Source organism: Protopterus annectens, chromosome 1.part1, assembly GCF_019279795.1.
Source record: "Protopterus annectens isolate FY-2018-M chromosome 1.part1, PAN1.0, whole genome shotgun sequence".
NCBI classification, from domain to species: domain Eukaryota; kingdom Metazoa; phylum Chordata; order Ceratodontiformes; family Protopteridae; genus Protopterus; species Protopterus annectens.
The window spans coordinates 823,842,564-823,863,252 of NC_056726.1; the positions used below are offsets into that span (position 1 = coordinate 823,842,564).

General features: G+C 38.2%; 1 protein-coding gene across 1 annotated transcript in view; it reads right to left on the reverse strand.

Moving 5' to 3' along the window:
• The window catches only part of CA9 (carbonic anhydrase 9), a 733,318-nt gene that overhangs the window by 500,430 nt on the left and 212,199 nt on the right, over positions 1 to 20,689 (reverse strand). The window contains exons 3-4 of the mRNA XM_044087344.1: positions 11,714 to 11,853; positions 6,618 to 6,710 (exon numbers count right to left, since the gene is read on the reverse strand). Coding sequence (XP_043943279.1) covers positions 6,618 to 6,710; positions 11,714 to 11,853 — 233 coding nt within the window. The remainder of the gene's footprint in view (positions 1 to 6,617; positions 6,711 to 11,713; positions 11,854 to 20,689) is intronic.

Sequence of the window (20,689 nt, forward strand, 5' to 3'; positions counted from 1 at the left end):
CCTTTACAATTAAATCCAAATTTTGAAATTGATAATCTATTGACAGATCTTTCTAATTTTCCATTGATTAAAGATATATTAGTGTGGGATATTATTAAATATAAAGACATGTCTTTGGTTGATATAAGGAAATTATACAAAGCAAACTGGAGATATACAACTATGTTGCGTCAATTGAGGGAAATAACTTACATGAAATTATCAAATACTGATAACAAATCTCAGGAAATTACAATATTAATGGAGACTTTGAAAACAATGTCTAGTTCAGGTAAAATGTTATCTAAATCGTATGATCTGATGAATGGTTGGGAACATGACTCGGTCTGTCTCTTCTCAAAATATTGGGACAAGCAAATAACATCATTAACTATGGAAGATAAGTTGTCTGCTATAAAGAATACTTTGGAGTTATCTCCTTTTAAAAAAAACTTTTATATACTCAATTGATGATCTTTAATAATTCCTATTATGCACCCCCGAGACTGAATAAATTTAATCCTAAAAACTCTTCTTTATGTAATTGCTGCTCTTCTTCTAAGGCTGATATTATTCATATATTTTGGTTTTGTAATCAGACACACAAGGTATGGTGTTCTCTAAAAGTATGTTTGGAAAAGATGGGATATCAAAAATCAACCCTTTCTTGGGAGGTGGTGTTACTTCATGTATTTAACGTAAGAATTCCGAAAATAAAATTTCATGTTCTCATTTTTATTTGCTCACTTATTAAACTTTATATTACAATAAACTGGATAGACCGCTCCAAACTCTCATGGAATGGCTTTAGAGTAATGGCAATAAACTATATTGCAGCACATAAATTTATAATTAAAGGGACTAAGAAAAAAAATGTATTTTAAGAAACTCTGGGAAGACCTCTTGGATCTATTATCAGATGAATAATTTCATTTGCAAATGCAGTTAGTAGGAAAATTTTGGTGAGCCTTCATCCAGTAAGTTACATGTCCCCCCCCTCTTTTTTTTTTTTTTAAAAAAATATCTTTTATACTACATCTTTTTTTTGATTTTGTACATAGTTGATAGTAGTGGTAGTAGTGTGTGTAATTTTTTTTATTCATGGTATAGATATTTGCAGTTCTAATCTAGTTTTTTTTGTTTCTTCTCTTCATGTATAAAGATTGTTTTAATATGTAATCTGTACATCATTGTTCATTAAATCTTTGTATCGTTTTATAATTGTTTTTTTTTAAAAAACTTAATAAAAAGTTTATTGAGAAAAAAGAATTTCAATAATATTACTAATCCTGTTTGTCTAAAAGTGGTAATTATGCATAGGAGAAAGTGGTTTCAAATAACAATATGGGGTGATTAGATTAACTCACCACTGAGGTTGCTATCACTTTGGGTAAGGATAAAATCCTGACCACAGTGACTACCTTCCATGAATGTTCCTATTAACAAAATTAACTTGGATTTTATTTTTATGTATTTATTTTAAATTTAACTGGGTTAGTCCAGCTGAGCATTTAGCTCAGTGGAGACCCGAGGAGAAAAGCTCCACAGTCAGTATTAGCATTTTACATACAATTAATAAGACATTTCCTTTTGAAAATTTTTAACAAGATAACTATTACAGTAAATCATAACAGTTAAACAATTTACTACAGTGTCTGAAATTGTACACTAAAAACATTTCTAATAAATCATCCAATTGTACAATTGTACAGTAAAAGACATTTATAATAAGTCATACAGAAAGCAGTTTTGTATAATGACATAGGTCATACTGCAAAAAAAAAAAAAAAAAAAAAAAAGGTTGGCATGATTTCCTGGGTCATGAGGGGGATTCTTCATTTACTCAAGGGACATGGTTTATTGATGAGGTATTGATGGGATAAATAAATAAATTAATTTTTGTTGACTAGGTTATTTTGAATAGGCAAGAAAATACCCTTTTCACTGGAGGCCTAGGGAGGAAAGATATAAACAGTGATAATAATAGTGAATACAGTAACGTTGTGATCCACAGAGTTAAGGAAAATGTTACAATAAAAACAGACAGCATACAATAACAGTCTGTAATGTAGGGTTCTAATGAAACACTACAATGAGAATACAAACAACACACAGTAATGGTCTAATAAACAGAATTTCAAGAAAATGTGATATTACTGTAAATATCTTTGACAGTGGTTTGATTTATCCAGCATTAAAATAGAGTAACTTTATGTTACAGAATGCAAGAAAAGGAAGCAAAGTAGGGTAAATAGGAGGAAATGGTGGGAAAGTGGGAAGAAATTACAAGGAAAAAATGTAATTTAGAGTAAAAAAAGACATCTGTGGAGAAATGGAGGTAAGATGGGACAACAGTGGCAGTGATTTTTGGTTTGTGCATAAGTTGTCTATAAACCAAGTGTCTTATTGACATGGCAGTTGCATGAAGGTTCCACATTATTCTGGTGAGGTACATGATTTCAGCCTGAGTCGGTCAGATGTTATTTTAATTTGAGTTTGAAGCCTTTTAATTAGCCTGTTTATTGGAAGTGGTAACTTGTTCCAAAATTTGTTGACATAACTGTAATACTGAACATCTGATGCAGCAGTGTTTGACCTTGTGGTCAGAACAAGGTCATTGGAACATAACTCTGTGCATCCTGAATACTGCCAAAGGATTTTTTAAAGTAGGTGCAATTGTTGGGGCTGTAGACAAAATTATGGGCTGTGGCTAGGTCTTAGTTAGATGCAAATTAGGCGCTGTGGTACTTCTAACCACTGTAGTTGTTTAAGGGCAAGAAAGTGGTGACCCCTATAGGAGAGGTGTGTAGCAAATGCCGCTAACTTTGCTTTCTGTATGGTATGCATGTTTGTAAATATGGCTGATGCATATAGGAGTGTGGGGAGGAGGTAGGACTGGCAATGGGTTTCCTTGTTGCAACACTTAGCTATGGTTTTTGACTACTGGAGAAGTCCCATTTTGTTGTTGTTGGTTTTTTTTTGTTTTTTTTGTGTGATGACTTGATAAGTTAGTTAGTTAGTTCATAAGTTAGTACTAGCCCTTGCGAGCCAGTGTAAGCCTAGCCAATTATCCCTCATGAGATGATGTATGTACTAATAAAATTTCAGATTTTTGTCTGTAATCACACCTAGTAGTTTTGTGTGGGTTACCTTTTTCTTGGTAGTGTTACTGGCTGATGCAATATTAAAAGAGTATTTGGGGGCAGAGCATTGTTTGGGTATGAAATCATTAATTTACTTTTCTTAGGGTTTAAGAGCAGGCTTGCATTAGCTGACCAGGAGTCCACAGAGGAAAAGGAAGCATGCGTGAGGATCTGGTGTTTTCTAAGATTTGTTGCAGTGTGGATGAAGCTGGAGTCATTGGCATACCACACAATGGTAGCTTATTCAGTAGCTTGTTTATATTAAATAGAAGGGGGGCAATGATCAAGTCTTGGAGGACACCTGCAGGAAATGGAAGGAAAGTCATGTGTTGCTAAATATAATGGTATGAGTAAACACAACACTCTTATTATGAAATGATTTATTCTTATTATATAACTGACATAGGTCAAATATAATTTTATTACAGCTTAATTGCATATATGTACTTCTTTTATAAAGATTGGGTATGGTATTTTAATAGCAGAGTGCAGCTTCCTTTTGTGAAAGTGCTCTTATCAGCTCTGAGGTTGGAAGAACTTAGGAGGAAAGAAGAGTCTACTTTACAGAGATTTCAGCAGCTAACTCAGCCATCATCGAAAAACACAACTTGGTGTAAATCCTTGTCCATCATATGAGGTGGCCAACTGGTTCACCAATCGGACCTGCAAGGTCAAAATAGGTGCTTCTACCTCCAACATCAGACCTGTCACTAGAGCTGTTCCCCATGGATCAGTCCTGAGACCCAAACTGTTTGTCATCTACTTCTCAGAGGTCCAGGCAAAGACAAAAGGCCTGTGGCTGACTAAGTTTGTGGATGACTGTAAGTTGGGTGCTGTCACTGACTCCCTATATGATGTTAACATACTACAAGCAACAAATGACTGGTGCCAAAGTCATGGCCTTAAGTTAAACTCAGAAAAATGTATTATCATACTATTCAGCAAAACATGACCCCTACTGTTTACCACATCAATGGCAACCCCCTAAGCATACAGCCTGTAGTGAAAGACCTGGGTACACAGGTTGACAACAATCTCACATTCAACCGTTATGTAGTGGCAGTAGTCAGAAAAGCCTTTTACTTGGTTTGTCTCATAAGTAAAACTGCATCCAGAAAAAAGGAGGTCATTACCTCTTTGTACTCCTCCCTCATTAGGCCAATAAATGACTACAATGCCCCATTTAGTATGTACCTCTCCAAATACCTGCATCAAATAGAAAGGCCACATAAATACCTCACAAAGAGAATCCATGGTTTACAACACCTGTCCTATATGAACAGGCTCAAGTCACTATCACTCTACTCAGTATCATACAGATTGCTCAGAGGTGATCTGTGTCTCACCTACAAGGCAATCTCGGACCCTGACCTACTAGAGATGCTCCATATCCATAAATCTAACTCCTACTGCATTACTCAGTCAAAAGGCCTAAATCTAATATGCGACATTAACAAAACCTGCTGGAGAGACAGGTTTGTCTCCCAGAGACTGCCCCTTCTCTGGAATAGACTCCCCATACACGTCAAACAAAGTACATCACTGACCCTCTTCAAGCACAACCTTGATGAGTGGATGGGAAACCACAAATTTGTCCCAGGGGTTCCACCTGTGTCCCTCACTTGACATGGGCGACAGGTGCTGATTGAGGTTTTTTTGGGGGGATAAACTCTTGGATAGGCTTTTAAGGGACCCAGGGCCATAAGCCTAGTAACCTCCTATGATCCTATGATCCTAACTGCAATTTTAATCAACCAGGCATTATTGTACAGCTTTATGCACCTCACTCACATCCCCTTTACTTGAGTATTCATATGCAATGCCATGTAATTTGCTGTAGGAAAGTGCCATTCCTGATAAGTTTTTTAGATGGGGAGGATGTTAAATCTGACAGATAGCACAGAGGATTAAGGCTCTGAGCTGCTTTCTGAAGTCAAAGTTGCAGGGTTTGATTCCTTCTACTTGCATTTGCTTATGACTCTGAGCAAGGCACTTAACTAGGCAGTGTTCCTAGATCACCTCTAAACAGGAGCACACTTGGGTCCAGTGGGCATACTACTTTAACAAATTTATAAAGTAATAAAACATGTTGAAGGTTGATATTTCTACTTCTGTTTGTCTCATGGTCTAGCTGAGCATCAGAGTTTATAAATAGGCACAACTTCTTTACTTGTGTTTTTTTTTTTAATTATGTGTTTCTTATAGACTTATTACTCATTCTGGCATGATGGCAACATTTCAAGTGTGGAGACAATGGCAATGATAATAATTTCCCAGCCTAGCTGGCTGCCACATCTATCAAGCGGGTAACCATGTTTAATTTATTAAGTAGGTGAATGAACTGGTCTGTCTCAGACACTTTGCAGCTGTAGCCAGAGCTACAAGGACAAGGGTAAATGAAGTGTCCATGCTTGAGCAATGTAATCAAGTAACCAGAATATTTTTGAAGGTGGGAAGAAAACTGAGAACTCAGAAAAAACCTCACAGATATCTAGAAAACATGCAGACTCCATACAGACAAAGACAGGACTGCACTCTTAATTTTGGAGCTGAAAGACAGAAACCCCATAATTAAAGTTCTGTTATTTGACGTTTATACTATAAAGTGTTGCTTTTTAACTATTTGGATTGCAGGAATGATAGAAGAATCTTTACTGTATAATATGACATTTTAACTGATCCCACTTATTAAGATATGACAATTTATAAATAAAAACAATTTAGCTGCAGTGAGATCTTGCCCTTTTAAAACACATTTGCTTAATTGTTTCACACAAGTTTAATGAATTATTATATTGCTTTTTTCTGGAACAATAGTTTATGCTGACGTAGTGTTGAGTGAAAGTGCTCTGTTTTAACTGCCTTTGATTTTCTGTAATAGAAACAATAAATTAAGCTAATATATACCATAATGTTTTCTGCTGGTTAAATCTGACTGGCAAAAGAAATAATGTGTCACATTGTTAGTTGCCATACATTGTGGAACCTGTTGTTAGCTATCAGGATCACCACTGTGAATGCTTTCAAACATCTACCTTAGCTAATTGATTGACATTTACAAAGTTTTGGGGAGGTAAGAGAAAACTAGAGAACTGGAGGAAAACCCACAAAGTTATGAGAGAATTATACAAAGTTTAAAGAGTTCAACACAGGCAATTAGGCGGGAGTCAAGACAGATTCCCAAAACTTTAAGGCAGGAAAATTAATGATGAAACCACTGTGCCATTCAACTCTAGTCCACTTGTAATACACCATTACTTGTTATGATGATTTATGTAAAAATGCCTAAACAGTAAATTAATTATTTCCAAAATGTTTATGAAATGACAAAGCCAATAAAACTGATGACAGTTGTGCACATATTGCTGTTATTTGCTTATATATTTTGAAACATTGCTGCTCACTATATTCTACACACATGCATATTATGATCTGCAAAAAGGCAGCCATGCAATCTACTGGCATTTTCAACAACACACCACAGCCATCACTCACCTGTATGAAGGCCCCCAGGACTGCTAATCCATCCACCTTGTCTGCTGCTTCTTTAAGATTCTGATATTTATCAGAATAGTGAACCACATGGATCTAAAGATAATAAAAATGTAAGAAACATTAAGATAACACATTTAATTTATCAGTATTTATAACATTGTTTATTTTATTTAAACTTAAATATTGGGGCTATTTTACAAAATACTGCATGAAAACTAAGTAAAATAAACGTCACTGCCAAGAATAAGGTTCAGATGTGCAAATTAAAGCATTTTGTACACCATTGTTTGTTTGCTTATGGTTTCCTTCCACTTGCTTAATTCTCTTAAACTCACTTCTCATGTGCTTGGGCATACTGGCTCAGACGGCCATTTACGAAGCAGTTTCACAGTCCATCACAAATGAAAACTGCATTGTTTCAATTAAGCTCATTATTTTCCATATTTTTCTTTGTTCCTCTTTACCATGATCTTATTTTGACTATTGAAGATGATGTTACTAGTACTTTGATATCTTTATGATGATGGCAGAGTTTTGCCTGAAGCATTTCTGAACCACCTCTTCATTGACTAATTTGGGTACTTACTAAAGAAATGCTTGAAATTATTGTCTGTGATGCTGGTGTCCCTGTTTATTCCCTCCTCTGGGCCAATAATCAAGGAGCCTGAATCCTTGCCACTGACACTGGTGAGGGATGTTCACTTGGACCACAAATAGATATACACAGTATTTCCTGATTCAGCTCTCTGCATCAACCACAATTTTCCTTAAGAGCACACAGGCAACACACTCAGTCCAGGTGCTGTCTCTCTCTCTCTCTCTCTCTCCAGGCCCCAATAAGACTCTCCACTAGCACAGCAGTAGAATTGAGTCCTTAGCCAAGTATCCAAGCCAAGTCCTCCAACACTCTCTCTGTGAAATCAATGCTCTGTGTCCCTGCTCCAAGTAGCTGACACAGACACACACACACACACACACACACACACACACACACACACACACACACACACACACACACACACACACACACACACACACACACACACACACACACACACACACACACACACACACACACACACACACACGCACACACCTGAGAAAGGCTGGCACAGAAATACTAGCTAGGCCCCTCTGCCCAGACTATAAGGTAGTTACTGCCACCAGACACTCCAAAGTCAACTACTCTAAGGCTCTTGCAAGGATACACAATTATACTGAGTGAAATTAATACTAATACAATGGCAATGTTGACCAAACTGCAAGGCTTTTGGGAGTGGCCACAGTGTCAACAAATAAATATATGTACTCTCAAAGGTTAAAATATTCACTAAAGGACCAGCCACAGTGCAAAGTTTAAATATATTTAATAATAAATAATAAAAGAACATGAAAATACTAAATATATATTTACAACAGAGACCAGATTTTCAATCACAGGAAATATTAAAAATAACACAGATGGATAGATTTGCACAGGTACAAAAAAAAACAGCACTTAACTAATCTCACTATATTTTCCTGGCAAAACTTTTTTTTCTGTAAGCTTCAGGTGATAACTTAAAATATGCTAGTAAATGTTGTTTCACTTTATCATAATTTGTCAAACTTATTACTCTCTGTAAACTGTGGAAGAAATTTACTGACCTTTATTGCTTCTGAGGTTCAGTTATTCATAGGTTCATAGATTAGTACTAGGCTAAATGCCCTTGTGGGCCATTTTAAGCCTAGCCAGTTACCCCATGTGAGAATCAAACCCTGTACCTTGTATCTGCAAGGTAAGTACCTTAACAATTATGCCAACATTCCACCCTTCCCTTCCCTATTACCCTGACAAAGTGTCAGCATCTCCCTCTCATGTTGGCACTGTTTCTCATTTTCATCAGCCTCCAAATCCTGCAGACTGCCTGCTGATTCCAATTCCATATGTTTTGCCTGTTGCAGTCTCTCTGCCAAATCTAATTCCAAATGTTTGCTCCCCAGTTCAAGTCTCTTTAACTCCAGATGGGCTTTTAAGTCCTCCGAGGAAAAGGTGAACTGTCCTATTCCTGAGTGGTGCAAATTCCCATCGCCAGACTGGTATCCTCCTGGTTGCTGGTCTGAGCTGTGACTAAGGCTGAAATAATTTCCTCTTTAGTCAGGTTGGCATGCACCAGTCCTTTGGCTTTGCACACCTTGGCCAACTGGTTCTTTGTCAGCTTGCCATAATCCTCTGCTGATATCTTTGCCTGCTTTCCCTGACAAACTAAACTAACAAAATAAATAAATAAATAAATAAATAAATAAATAAATAAAACTATTGTGAAAGTGAAACTCTGTATGTTTACCTTGTGGCTGCTGAAACTACACACACCTGTAGTGACACCTGTTTACTGGCTACAGAAGTTCAATTAATATCCACACCACTACTCACCAATATGTGACATCTCCTCCTCTGGGCCAGTAATCAAGCAGCCTGAATCCTCATCATCAACACTGGTGAGAGACTTTCACCTTGAACAAAAATAGATACACGCAGTATTTCCAGATGCCGCTGCCAGGGAATGCAGTCAGTCTGGGGCTGATATCTATTTACAATAAACACCGGAATTTCAATCACAGGAAATATTAAAAATAACACAGATGGATAGATTTGCACAGATACATAAAAACAGTACTTAACTAATCTCACTATATCTTCTTGACTGACCTAAACAATTACTGTTTCCTATTTACTTAATAAAGAAAGGCAAAATGAAATAGGTGAGTGGTCTTCTTTCTTGGTCAGGTTTCAAAAACAGACTGCCTTGACACATTTTTGCCCTGGATTACAGAACGACATCACACATCTGGTCATCTGACTTTTGGTTCTCATACCACTAGCAACTGAACCAGATTCTAGCACATATGTGTCAATCATACACACACACAAAGCTTTGCTAAGATCTTTTGCAGCTTATAGAAGTCATAAAACAATTTCAAACTTCCACCCTTCCAGAGTAGCAATTAGTTCACTGCTAAAGACAATACAGAAGGCTTCCTAGTACATACTTTTTTGTCTCTGGCTGCACTGCGACCTGTGAGATACAATATTTATGGCTTATACCAAGTAATTTAATTTCAAACTATTTTTCAAAGGTAGCTGGACTGAGATTAACCTCTTCTCTTCCAGTGTCCTCTGTTACAATGTATTCATTTTAATAGTTACCATACAGTCTGACATACAGTTATACTTCTTTTTTGTCTAGCAGGACCCACTGTTGGCACATTTTTTTAACACAAGCAACTTTACAAATACATTTTCAATACAAGCACCTGTATAACTCAGTTTGATATACAACTGATATATAATTCTTTACAATACTCCAGCTAGCTATGCTGGCATATGTTACACATTCTACTGCCCTACTTCTCCTGGCATAACTGGCAATGCCTCACATCATCACAATCCCTCTCAAACAGATACAGATTCTAACAATATAGATCTGTAACACTCCAAATAGTCACCTAGTTTTCAGTAAAACCAACGATCTGAGAACTGCAGCAGTTGTTTAGTTATTCGATGGATCTCATAAAACAAGATTCTAAGGTAACCATTTGAAATGACAGAACCTGCTAGAGTGAATCTCAAAATGCAGAGACTGAATGGCTGAAAGATCAGACTTACATATACTAATTCTGAGATGCCATTTATCTGAATATTCCCTTTTCTCAGAGGTATGATGATCTTGGAGTTGGTATATATAAGTTTGGCGGGGTGCAGTGGGGCTTCAGCCTTGCAAGAAGAAGGTTAAAGGAGAAGAGCAATTTTTGCTCTTCTCCTGTGTTTTTGGTCTTTTTTTGGCTTGTTGGCACTCAGCATTTCAAGTGCCGACATTTCAATAGGGAGCCGATATCTAACATTATCAGATGCCACAGAAAGTCAGATCCTCTGAGAATGTTACATGTGTTGCTTTTCTATGACCCATTGCTGCTCAGATCCTAAGAAGTCACTCTTAGAATGTATATGAGCTACTGAAGTTATGAGGGACTATGTCCTTGGCTGCCTTCTTTCCAAGTCCTACATTGCTAATAAAAGGTGTTCTGAATAGATTATGCTTCTTTCTCTTCTGTACTTTTTTACCATTCTTCTATGGTTCTCTTCTGAGAAGGTTTTTAATAATCTCTTTGATCATGGTTTGGGATGCATATGAAGCACAGTTTAGGCCAAAGCCTATATGCTACAACAATGTATCAAGTTAAAAATTCTTTTCACAGCAAAACTACACATTTCTTTACTTTTAATATTAACTCATTTTGAGATAGATTACGGTGGTTTAGGCACGTGCAGGAAAACAGAAGGAAATTTGGTTAAGAAGATTTGGGACAGAGTGGAAGAAGGCAAGAGAATACAAGGGCATCCAGCAAAGAGATGGATGGCATGAGAGAAGACCGTGACAGCCAGGCATAAATGTTGAAGAAGGTAGGAGAGTCGTATTGAATCAAGAGAGATAGCAACAGTTGATGTGACACACTGACTGCATGTAACAAATGGGAAAAAGAGGATTGATGATGATAAAGAGGATGATGATGATAAAGAGGATGATGATGATGGTGTGTGTGCGTGTGCTTGTGTGTGTGTGGGTATGCATGTATGTGTGTGTATGTGGGCATGCTTGTAGTTTACATGTCATTGAGTGTGTAGATCTTGTTGGGTACAGGCTTCCCATTCTGGATTTGTGCTCTGTCTTATGCCTATTTCTAACTGGGATAGGTTCTAGCTCCTCAGTGATCCTAAATAGGATAAAGAGGTAGTGGAAAAGAAATGAGTAATGAATCAGTGTGAATATGATACGATACATCCATGTAATAAATTAATGATGCACCATTACAAATTAAGAACATCAATGCTATGTATCATTTGTATGTCCTACTAGCAGTTTATTGCACTGTTTGTATGCAGAGTAATTATGCTTTGTGATTACACAAGTAAATGTATATATAAAGATGTGGGAAATGGGTAGTTTTCTTGAATCATATATATTTGCTAACAGCATGTCAACTCAACAACAAAATAAAAGGTACCCTTATTTTTCCTAACTTCAGAAAAAGTTTGCTTACCAAATAAAAAGTCTTACCTCTGCATCATAATGCTCTCCATCTACAGAATGCTCTGAACCTTCTTGTCCATCTGTCCCCCAGTGGAAGTGCAGTTGGGCTGCATGGTACACATCAGTGCCAATACTCATGCTGAGAGTACTGGGCAGGTTGAGCTGAACTGCAATAAAAAGGACATATAATTAGCTAGTACTGTTGTCCATTGTAAACAATATTGAAATTAATGGGCTTGTTCTATGTTTCATTTCAGATGAATATCTAGTTGTTGTATTTTGAAGCATTAGGCTGTTGGCTAAATGCCTTTCTACATCCAGACATTTGGCTATCATATAAACACCACAGGCTAAAACGAAATTCAAAAGAGAAATAACCAGAAATATAAAATAAATGCTCTGAAGTCAAAAGATGTCATTATACCTGTATATTGACTTTCTTAAACATTTTCTTAATTTTGTGGACAGAACCTTCAATATTTGTGTCACATGATGGAATTACTGAAACAGAACCACAGCATGTGTTTTAACCATGGGTATAATAGAGTGTAGAGACTGCAGACTTTTAACTGAATAGCACAGTAGTTTACTAGTTAAGGTCTCTACCTTGCATCTTTAAGGACTTGGATGTAATCTTTATCTCTTGTTACCATCTGTGTGGAGTGGGCATGTTTTTTCAATGTTTGCAAGCTTGCCTCTGAATAATCTTTTTGCTCCATAAACATGCTGAATGATTAGCTAGATTAAATTGCTCATATATCTTGTTGTGTCCAATGATGTAAATGAAAAGGGTAAGAAAAGGATCAGTTCACCCCCCGTGTTAACAAATGAATGCAATTTGAAAACAGTATCTTCTGTTACAGGGTATGCCATTCCAGAAACACACAGACCCAGACATACTGACACATATATACGCACACAAACATACGCACAAAGATACACAGACGCATACAGACACGGATGCCTATGTGCTCATGCACAAACACATACACATGCTCACACACACATACACTCACAATTTCGCTCTTGTAAATATCTTATAAGTCTCAAGCAATATACTTCACAATTAATAATTTCCTACTTCCTCAGTACACTGTGGCCTGAACATATCATAATAATCAAATATTACCATCTGACCTTGGGCAAAACTCTAAGGTGAATTCTTTTGTTTACCTGCTGAATGCATAAACAGTAGATCTAATCTCATTAGAGCCTCCTGCAGAGCGATCTCTGTGCCTTTCAGTCACTGCACTGGATGCTTCACAGAGTATAATTCTCAAAACATATTTTTTTAAGGCAAGACAGCCCCACCCACCCACTGCAATGGTCATGGAGAGACTTGTATGAGACTACACATTTTAATAGGACCACAAGAATAAGAAGATACATGCTTAATTTGATGCAAATTGGTATATATGTGTTTGTGTGCACTCCTGTGTGTCTGCACGCATTTGTATGTACATACATATGCTTGCAGCACTAATAGGTACTGCAGTAATTTCAAATGAATAAATGCGCACATACATACATAATAAAAAACAAAACAACAGCACCACAAACAGGATTACTGTATGAATCTATGTATGTTTGTCCCCTTTTATAATGCAGCCATTTTGATCTACAAAAAGTATTGGTCTGTGGTTATAACCAAGCCATTAACCAAGTGAAGGGAGGGTAGAACACCCCTCCACTCCTACTGCAGTGGTCAGTGAGTGCAGCACATGTAGTATGTGATGTATTTGTTGGAGCAAGTAGTAGTAGAACCAATGATCAATAAAAACAGGATTAATGAAAAGAAACCAAATTGATTTCAAACTGAACTGAAGTGTGGATGCAATGCACTTTTTACCAATGCACTGAAATGCATTTGAAAAAAAAAAATAGTTGTAGCTAATGCATTAGTAAGCGGAAGGCTGGACAAAATCTGCTCTTCACCTGCCTCAGTCAATGGTCATAAAGGTCCAAAATGGTAAAAAGGTATAAATTTAATCTAAAAACGTGTGTGTGTGATCCTGCATATTGACACTACAACAGTATGTTTAGTGTCCCTGCCTGTAACTGTCTGTAGGTAAGGGAGACTGCCTCCCCAAGTATTGTGGCCAGTGAGTGACATATGTGTGAAGTCAAGAGGTAATGGAAAAATATTCTTTAAGGATGAGAACAAAAGGCACAGATTTAATCTGAGACAGACGTATGAATCTGTGTGCAATGCATTCACTCGTGTAGATGTAATTATAAAGAATTATTATAACTAGGATTAATATTTCCTTAAGATAAAAGATAAATAAAATGTAGGAAGAATGCTGCTGTCATGTACCTTCCCCTTCCATTTAAGCAGCAGACAGAACAGAAACATATTAGGCAGTCACACTCATTGTAAGCCATGCAGAAATCAGTTAAGCTGGGAGGAAGAAGGATGCAAACTACAAAGATGCATGTGAACCATTGCCTCGTTCTTTGGTGTCTATTGACAAAACAATAAACCACAGAGTGATTATAGTGCAACTGAAGGAAAAAAAGGTTGTGTCTTCTGGTGATGAAATTGTTTAGAGAAATGGGCTGTTAATAAATTTGATGTTAGAAGCGTGCCATCCCCAAATCAAAGCACAAATAATTAATCAATGAACAACAACTTCTGGATTTTTACTTGCTACACACCCCACAGCAGTATAGCCTAATCACAAATTGTAGAGAGTTATGCTCACATCTACCTCTACTTTACTCATGTTGTTAGAGATCAATCAATATTTGGAACAAATAAATACAGATCCCAGGTAACATTTATCAAATCTCCAATCCAGAATTTTGCACAATTATGCAAAGCTTTAAAGTATGGTTATTTTATTTATTTGTTTACTATTTTTATTTTACATTTGTTTACTGGGAAAGTCCGACTGGACACGTCTTTTTTCAGCAGAGGCCCGGGAACTAAAGCTCCACTTAACAGAACTGCATAAAGTAAAACACAGAAAAATGCAAATTACACACTTCAAAGTTAGATATAGAAAACACCAGATACATTCAGTTTAAGATACTTAAAGAAGATACACATTTACACTCAGTTTAACATAACATTGTATATACAAAGACAGGTAAGTCATCAGAATACGTGTGATTGGGAGTACAATTTAAAAAGTATTTACGTCATATATTATCTTAGTATGTAAAGATGAGGTTTAATTAAGTCTCTAGAGTTAAATTGTTAAGTTAAGTTGGTAGTTTAGTTATTAGAAGTGAGAGTTTGTGGATAGGAACTAACCAAAATTTGTACACATTATTTAAGTTCCACTTACCTGAACACACTGCCTGACTGGAATATCGGTAGTAGTGCTCTGCTACCCTCCCTCTGGCAGTCTCTTAAAGCTTAGAACTCCTCCTACTGCCTGTCTGTGGGTGCAAAGGACCCATCATCTGGCAGGACCAGGACAGCCTTTCAAACCCACATACAGGATCTTTTTCAGATTTCTAGGTACCAACAGGAAGAGAATATGAAAACACAAGTTTTGTGAACACTTACTATTCCATACCAAACACCATACTCACAATAATAAAGATTTCTGAACAAATCTCAACAGCAGCTGCAACAGCTGTATACACCCCACAAAAATGGGGATGATGGGAGGGTACTGCCAGTAGGGCAGTGTGTTCTGCAAACACCTACTATTACAGGTGAGTGGAACTTATACAACTGTACTATGTTCAACAAACACACAACTGTATTGGCATATGGGTAGAGTCCCAAAGATTACTCATCCTGGTTGGAGGAAGAATAATGGTCCATAAGCCTCCGGAGAATGGTCCTCATGAAGCCCTGCTCTGCTAGAGTGGAATAATTTGAGAAGGTATGGACAGACGACCAAGTTGCTGCCTCTAGAAAACTTCTAGAGTCTACTACATTCCAATATGCCACAAACGAGGAAAAGTCCTGGGCCCAGTGGAATGTGACTTTACCTTGCTTTGATTTCCCTAGTCATGGCGGGTGTAACAAAAAACAATACCAAGGGACAACTAATGTGCAATGGAATGCTTAGAAAATGGTTGACCTTTCTTTGCCCCAGAAAAGGAAATAAAAGCCTTTTGGCCCTCCTAAACGTCTTTGATCTGTCAAGGTCATACCTGAGTTCACCACAATGATCACTGGCATCTCTCTCCCACTCTGAAATCTCACTCTGAAATTCAGATGTACCTTGGAATCAGTGGAAAGTGTAAAAATGCATACAGGAACATTCTCATCCAAGGGGAATGAGAATGCATCTGTTCTTCAAACATGGCTGCAAGGATTTCTGGAATAGAATTTCTCTAACTCTCTGTTTTGAAAGACGACAAACAGATCCCTTTGAGGCATGCCCTACATCTGGACTAGATCCTGAAATACCACAGCCTTGAGCTGCCACTCATATAGGTCTGCCCCAGGATCTGGTTAGTCTGCCTGCCACAGTGTTCTGCTCTGATGGGATATATGATGCCTGAAAAGTCCCAGGCTACCATTGCTAACTAGCAGAGAGGGTAAGACCTCATACCCCCTTATTTGTTGAGGTACCACATCACTGTGGTGTTGTCCATAACCACCAGAAAAGGACCTGGGATCCATACGTGGTGTAGAACTTTCAAGGAGTGAATCACCCCAAAATCTCCTTGATATTGATATACTTCCATGTGTCCTTGGGCTCCCAAGTGGCTTGCACTTGATCCCCATTGACACAGCTCCCCAGGCAAAGTTGGATGAATCTGTCTAGATAGATTGTACTAGCACCAGAGGGGAGAAAGGAAGCCTTGGATTGATACTTAACTCTCCACCACCATAATTCTATTCTGATGAAGGGCAGCACCAGCAACTGGGATTCCAGGAAATGTAGGTGTTGGGTTCAACAATTTTGGATATACCACTGAATTTTTCTCAAGTGAAGATTGCTAGTGATATCTCGAGAATCATAAATGCCATCATTCCAAGAATTTTTAGGAATTCTCTCACCCCAGTGTCATTCCTCTTGGAGATTTCCAGAAACATTGGCTGGTATGACAGGATCTTGTCTTTTGGGCAGAGAAGCCATTCTGTTTTTAGAGTTAAGCACCCCAGAATGACAAGCCTTTGTGAAGGTGTCAGGCATGACTTTAGGAGGTTCTGCTTTAACCCTAGATGGGAAAGTAAGGCTGAGAACTTCTCTAATGATTCTAAATACCTGGACACAAACTCTGCACAGATCACCAAGCCATATCAGTACGGAAAGATGTGAATGCCAAGAGTCTGATTGTGGGCCACTACCAGAGCAAGGTATTTGGTAAACACTCGAGGTGCAGTAGACGGCCCAAAGGGTAATACAGAGAACTGATAGTGTGAACCAAACAGAACACATCTCAGAAATCTCCTAAAGCGATGATCAATAGGGATATGATGATATGCATCCTTCAAGTCCAGGGTCACCATGAAGAAATGGCCCATCAGAATAGGAAGCACTGTCTGCAGGGTGAGCATGTTGAACTTGGGAACCTTGAAAAATGTATTCAGAAAAGAAAAGTCCAAATCCGGTTTCCATGACTGCTCTTTTTTGGGAACTAAGAAAACTCTGGAGTAGAAACCTCTCATTCCTTTTAAAGGAACAGATGGGTTCTGTAATCTTTGAGTCCAGTACTTACTGGAAAATGGGTAGGAACAGCAAAGTGTGGTCCAGCAGTTGAGGAGGAGCCCCCTGACAAAGAGTGCATGTTCTTCCCACACCTGTAACTCCTGCCAACAATGTTGAGCACCCATTTGTTGGAAACCACTGACAGACAGATCGCCTTGTTGAGAGCTAGCTTTAGAGGTGAGGCACCCAGCAGGGGTCTTGATAAAGATGGGTGCCATGCCTCAGCATACTCATAAGTTGGAAGGAGGATTATCCTTTTTAGGCAAGGAACCCTTACCCTTCTTGTCAGGCTTTGTGGAGTTGTTATCTTGCTATGCTCTTTTATTGCCTTGGTTTTTGTTCATCTGGGACTTCTTCATGGTAGACCGCCAAAAGTTACCTTGTTTAATGGAGGAGAATTTGGTAATATGGAACATTTCTGATACTCCTTGCATCAATTTACCTCTGTCATCCCAGGGTTAAAGAATTTGATTAGGTACTGTACCAAACACACAATCAGACTCAAGAAGAACATTCGTAATCTCATTTTAACTCATCAGAAAAACTCTGTCAATGTTCCATTTCTAGGAATAGTATCAGCCCCCTCCAAGGCACTTTTTAAAGCACGTTTTGACACCTGAGAAACATTGAAAACAATATGTTTAACACAGACCTTTTGCTCTGCAGGCAATGATGCAACAAGCACTTCTAAACTGTGCATGCATCTTAACACAAACTTCCACATAAAATACTTAACATTTAACATTTAAGTTAAACACTTTAAAGATTAATGTGCTGAACTTCACCAGCTTCTTTCTCTGAGACTCTAGCCACTTGTGCAGTGTATTTTGAGGGACTGGGTTGGAAGAAGACATGTTTTTCTATTAGCAAAGATTGCTGGCAACACAGAAGCAAGGTCAGTAGACAAAGGGGCTAGGAGGCCTGGCAAGGTCAAGCATACTCTAAATTTCTTAAATGTTTTTTTAGGTAAAGCCTCGAACATAGGAGAATTACAAGCTTTCTTAAAGACACCTCCAACTCTGGGATCAATGTAGGAAAGATCTCTATGTTCAGGCCCACATCCTCCAAGGGATCGTGAGCCCTATTTATCTCAGAGGCAGACAATGATTGCTCCCAACTGAATACATGTCTAAATCTAGACAGCACTGGGAAAAAGAAAAAATATCTGTTGGGGTCCCTGTACCTGTTTAGAGGAAACTGATTCAACTCAGACAGGTCAGAGCCCTTTGACACAGGATACCCTTCAAACAGAGGATCCTTAGAAGATTGACTTGTGGTGGAAGGAGCAGCATTACTCATAACCCATGTATACACCCCATAATCAACTACCTGAACAATATATCTGTCCATACCACCATATCATGTGGGAAACCAGTCAAAGACTGCTGCCCACTACCTTTTTAGCCTTCACTACACTAGAATAAAAGTATTAACAATGGGTACAGATTCTGCACCCCTGACTTCCCTTACACCTCAAAGGTTTTCTTCTCCCACACCTGAAGCAGGCAATGATACAGCCCCAGATGATGTCTCTGATCATTATGTCATGCACAGTTGTGGTACTATGACCAGACCAGGGGACGTGGAGGTAAGAGGAAGTGAGGGGTCTGTTGCCTGCACAAAGATAAGGCTACTGTGGAGTCACAAGCTGTAGGCTGAAGCATATTTTTTATTTATTCTTTCATTTTTTGTGGTGAATATGGGCATCCTGAAGCAATGTAGAAATTGCCTCATGTTTACTGACAACCTGCAAATTCTCAGACAGACTGATAAGGTATGTGAGAGATGCAGTTACACAATGTCACTTGAGGCAAAGCTCTTACATAAAAGCACTCTTAATGTCACTCAGGTTGTCAGCAGTACACACACTACACCCATCACACATAGTTCAAAGCATACACATACATAGACCCTCATATGCTGAAGCACTTAAATGTAATCTCCCTAAACTCAAAGACCTTCTAGATGAAGTACACATAACAAATACCTTCAGCAGCCTGGGAATGCACTCTTTCAAAACAACACTCACATCAACACATACAGTCATATCTCATGGAGCCTCTGCTTCTAAGCCCATAAGGCAAGCTTCCATGCAATTCAACATTCTGGTCATTGAAGATTCCATTTTGTGCCACACTGATGTCCCCTCTCACTAGGCTGAGTAAGGAGAAAGTCAGGGTCAGATGCTTATCAGGAGATGGGATCTGCCACATTATGTACGCACTCATGTCATTGGACCACAAGTACCAGTATAATTTGGTCATAGTCCATGTGAGTGTAAATGACCTGAGATGTACCTCCCTAGACTATATGAAGAGAGATAACCTGCAACTCTTGGAGTATGTGACCCAGGCTGCCTAGCTTTGAGCAGCATTTTTACCTTCTCCGAGGATGATGCCACAATACGAACAGAAGATGACTGAATTTAATAACTGGCTTAATTTCTGGGTCATTCTAAGAGGGTGCAATATTTGTCAGTATGGAAGGAGATGGAAAACAGACCACTCTGCTTTGTCAGGGATGGTCTGCACCTCTTCTCTCTAGGCTTTCGGATATTAGAAAAAACACTGTCCTCCCATATAGTGCCTTTTTCAGACAATGCTAGACTGAAAGTACTTCTGACATAGCAAAGGAAAACTAAGAAAATCTAAAGGTGTTACTGCTCAATGCTAGAAGTCTAAACAAGAAACTTCACTCCCTAAAAGTTCCCCTCACAATAGAGAATGCTGACATCTGTATGGTCACTGAGACATGGTTTAAAGGTGTGGACAGTACACCGACAGTGCATGGCTATAATGCCTTCTACACATTTAGATCAGATACTGCATGGACAAGGACTAAAGGTGGAAGTATGTCGATTTACATCAAAAATAAATATACCCCAAGGCTGGCCAAACAGGAAAATGCATTTGAGCTTCTCCACATTCAAATCACATAGGCAAAATCACATACCACTTCCTTGCAAGCTATAGGTTCTCCTCTATGAACCAAGAAACCCATAAGATGTGTTTAACCTTATTGAAAACATTCACCATCCAAACCAATATCATATTCATGGTCAACTTTAATTACCCCACTATTAACTGGGAATCATATATAACACCAAACATGCAAGCAGAGAGATTCCTGGATTTTGGAAACACAAACTCCCTAGGCCAGATTGTCAATTCACTGATCAGGGCACAAACATACAGGATCTGGTCCTCACTAATATGGGAGAGTGCTGTACACTCCTTATTGTAATGTCTTCTCTGGTAAGGTCAGACCACAAAATGGTCTCCTTTGAAGTAGAAATAAAACCTGGAACCTCAGCTAACCCTAGAATGTTCAGGAACTAGTTTTATTTTTATTAGTTTTATTTTACATTTGTTAACCAGGA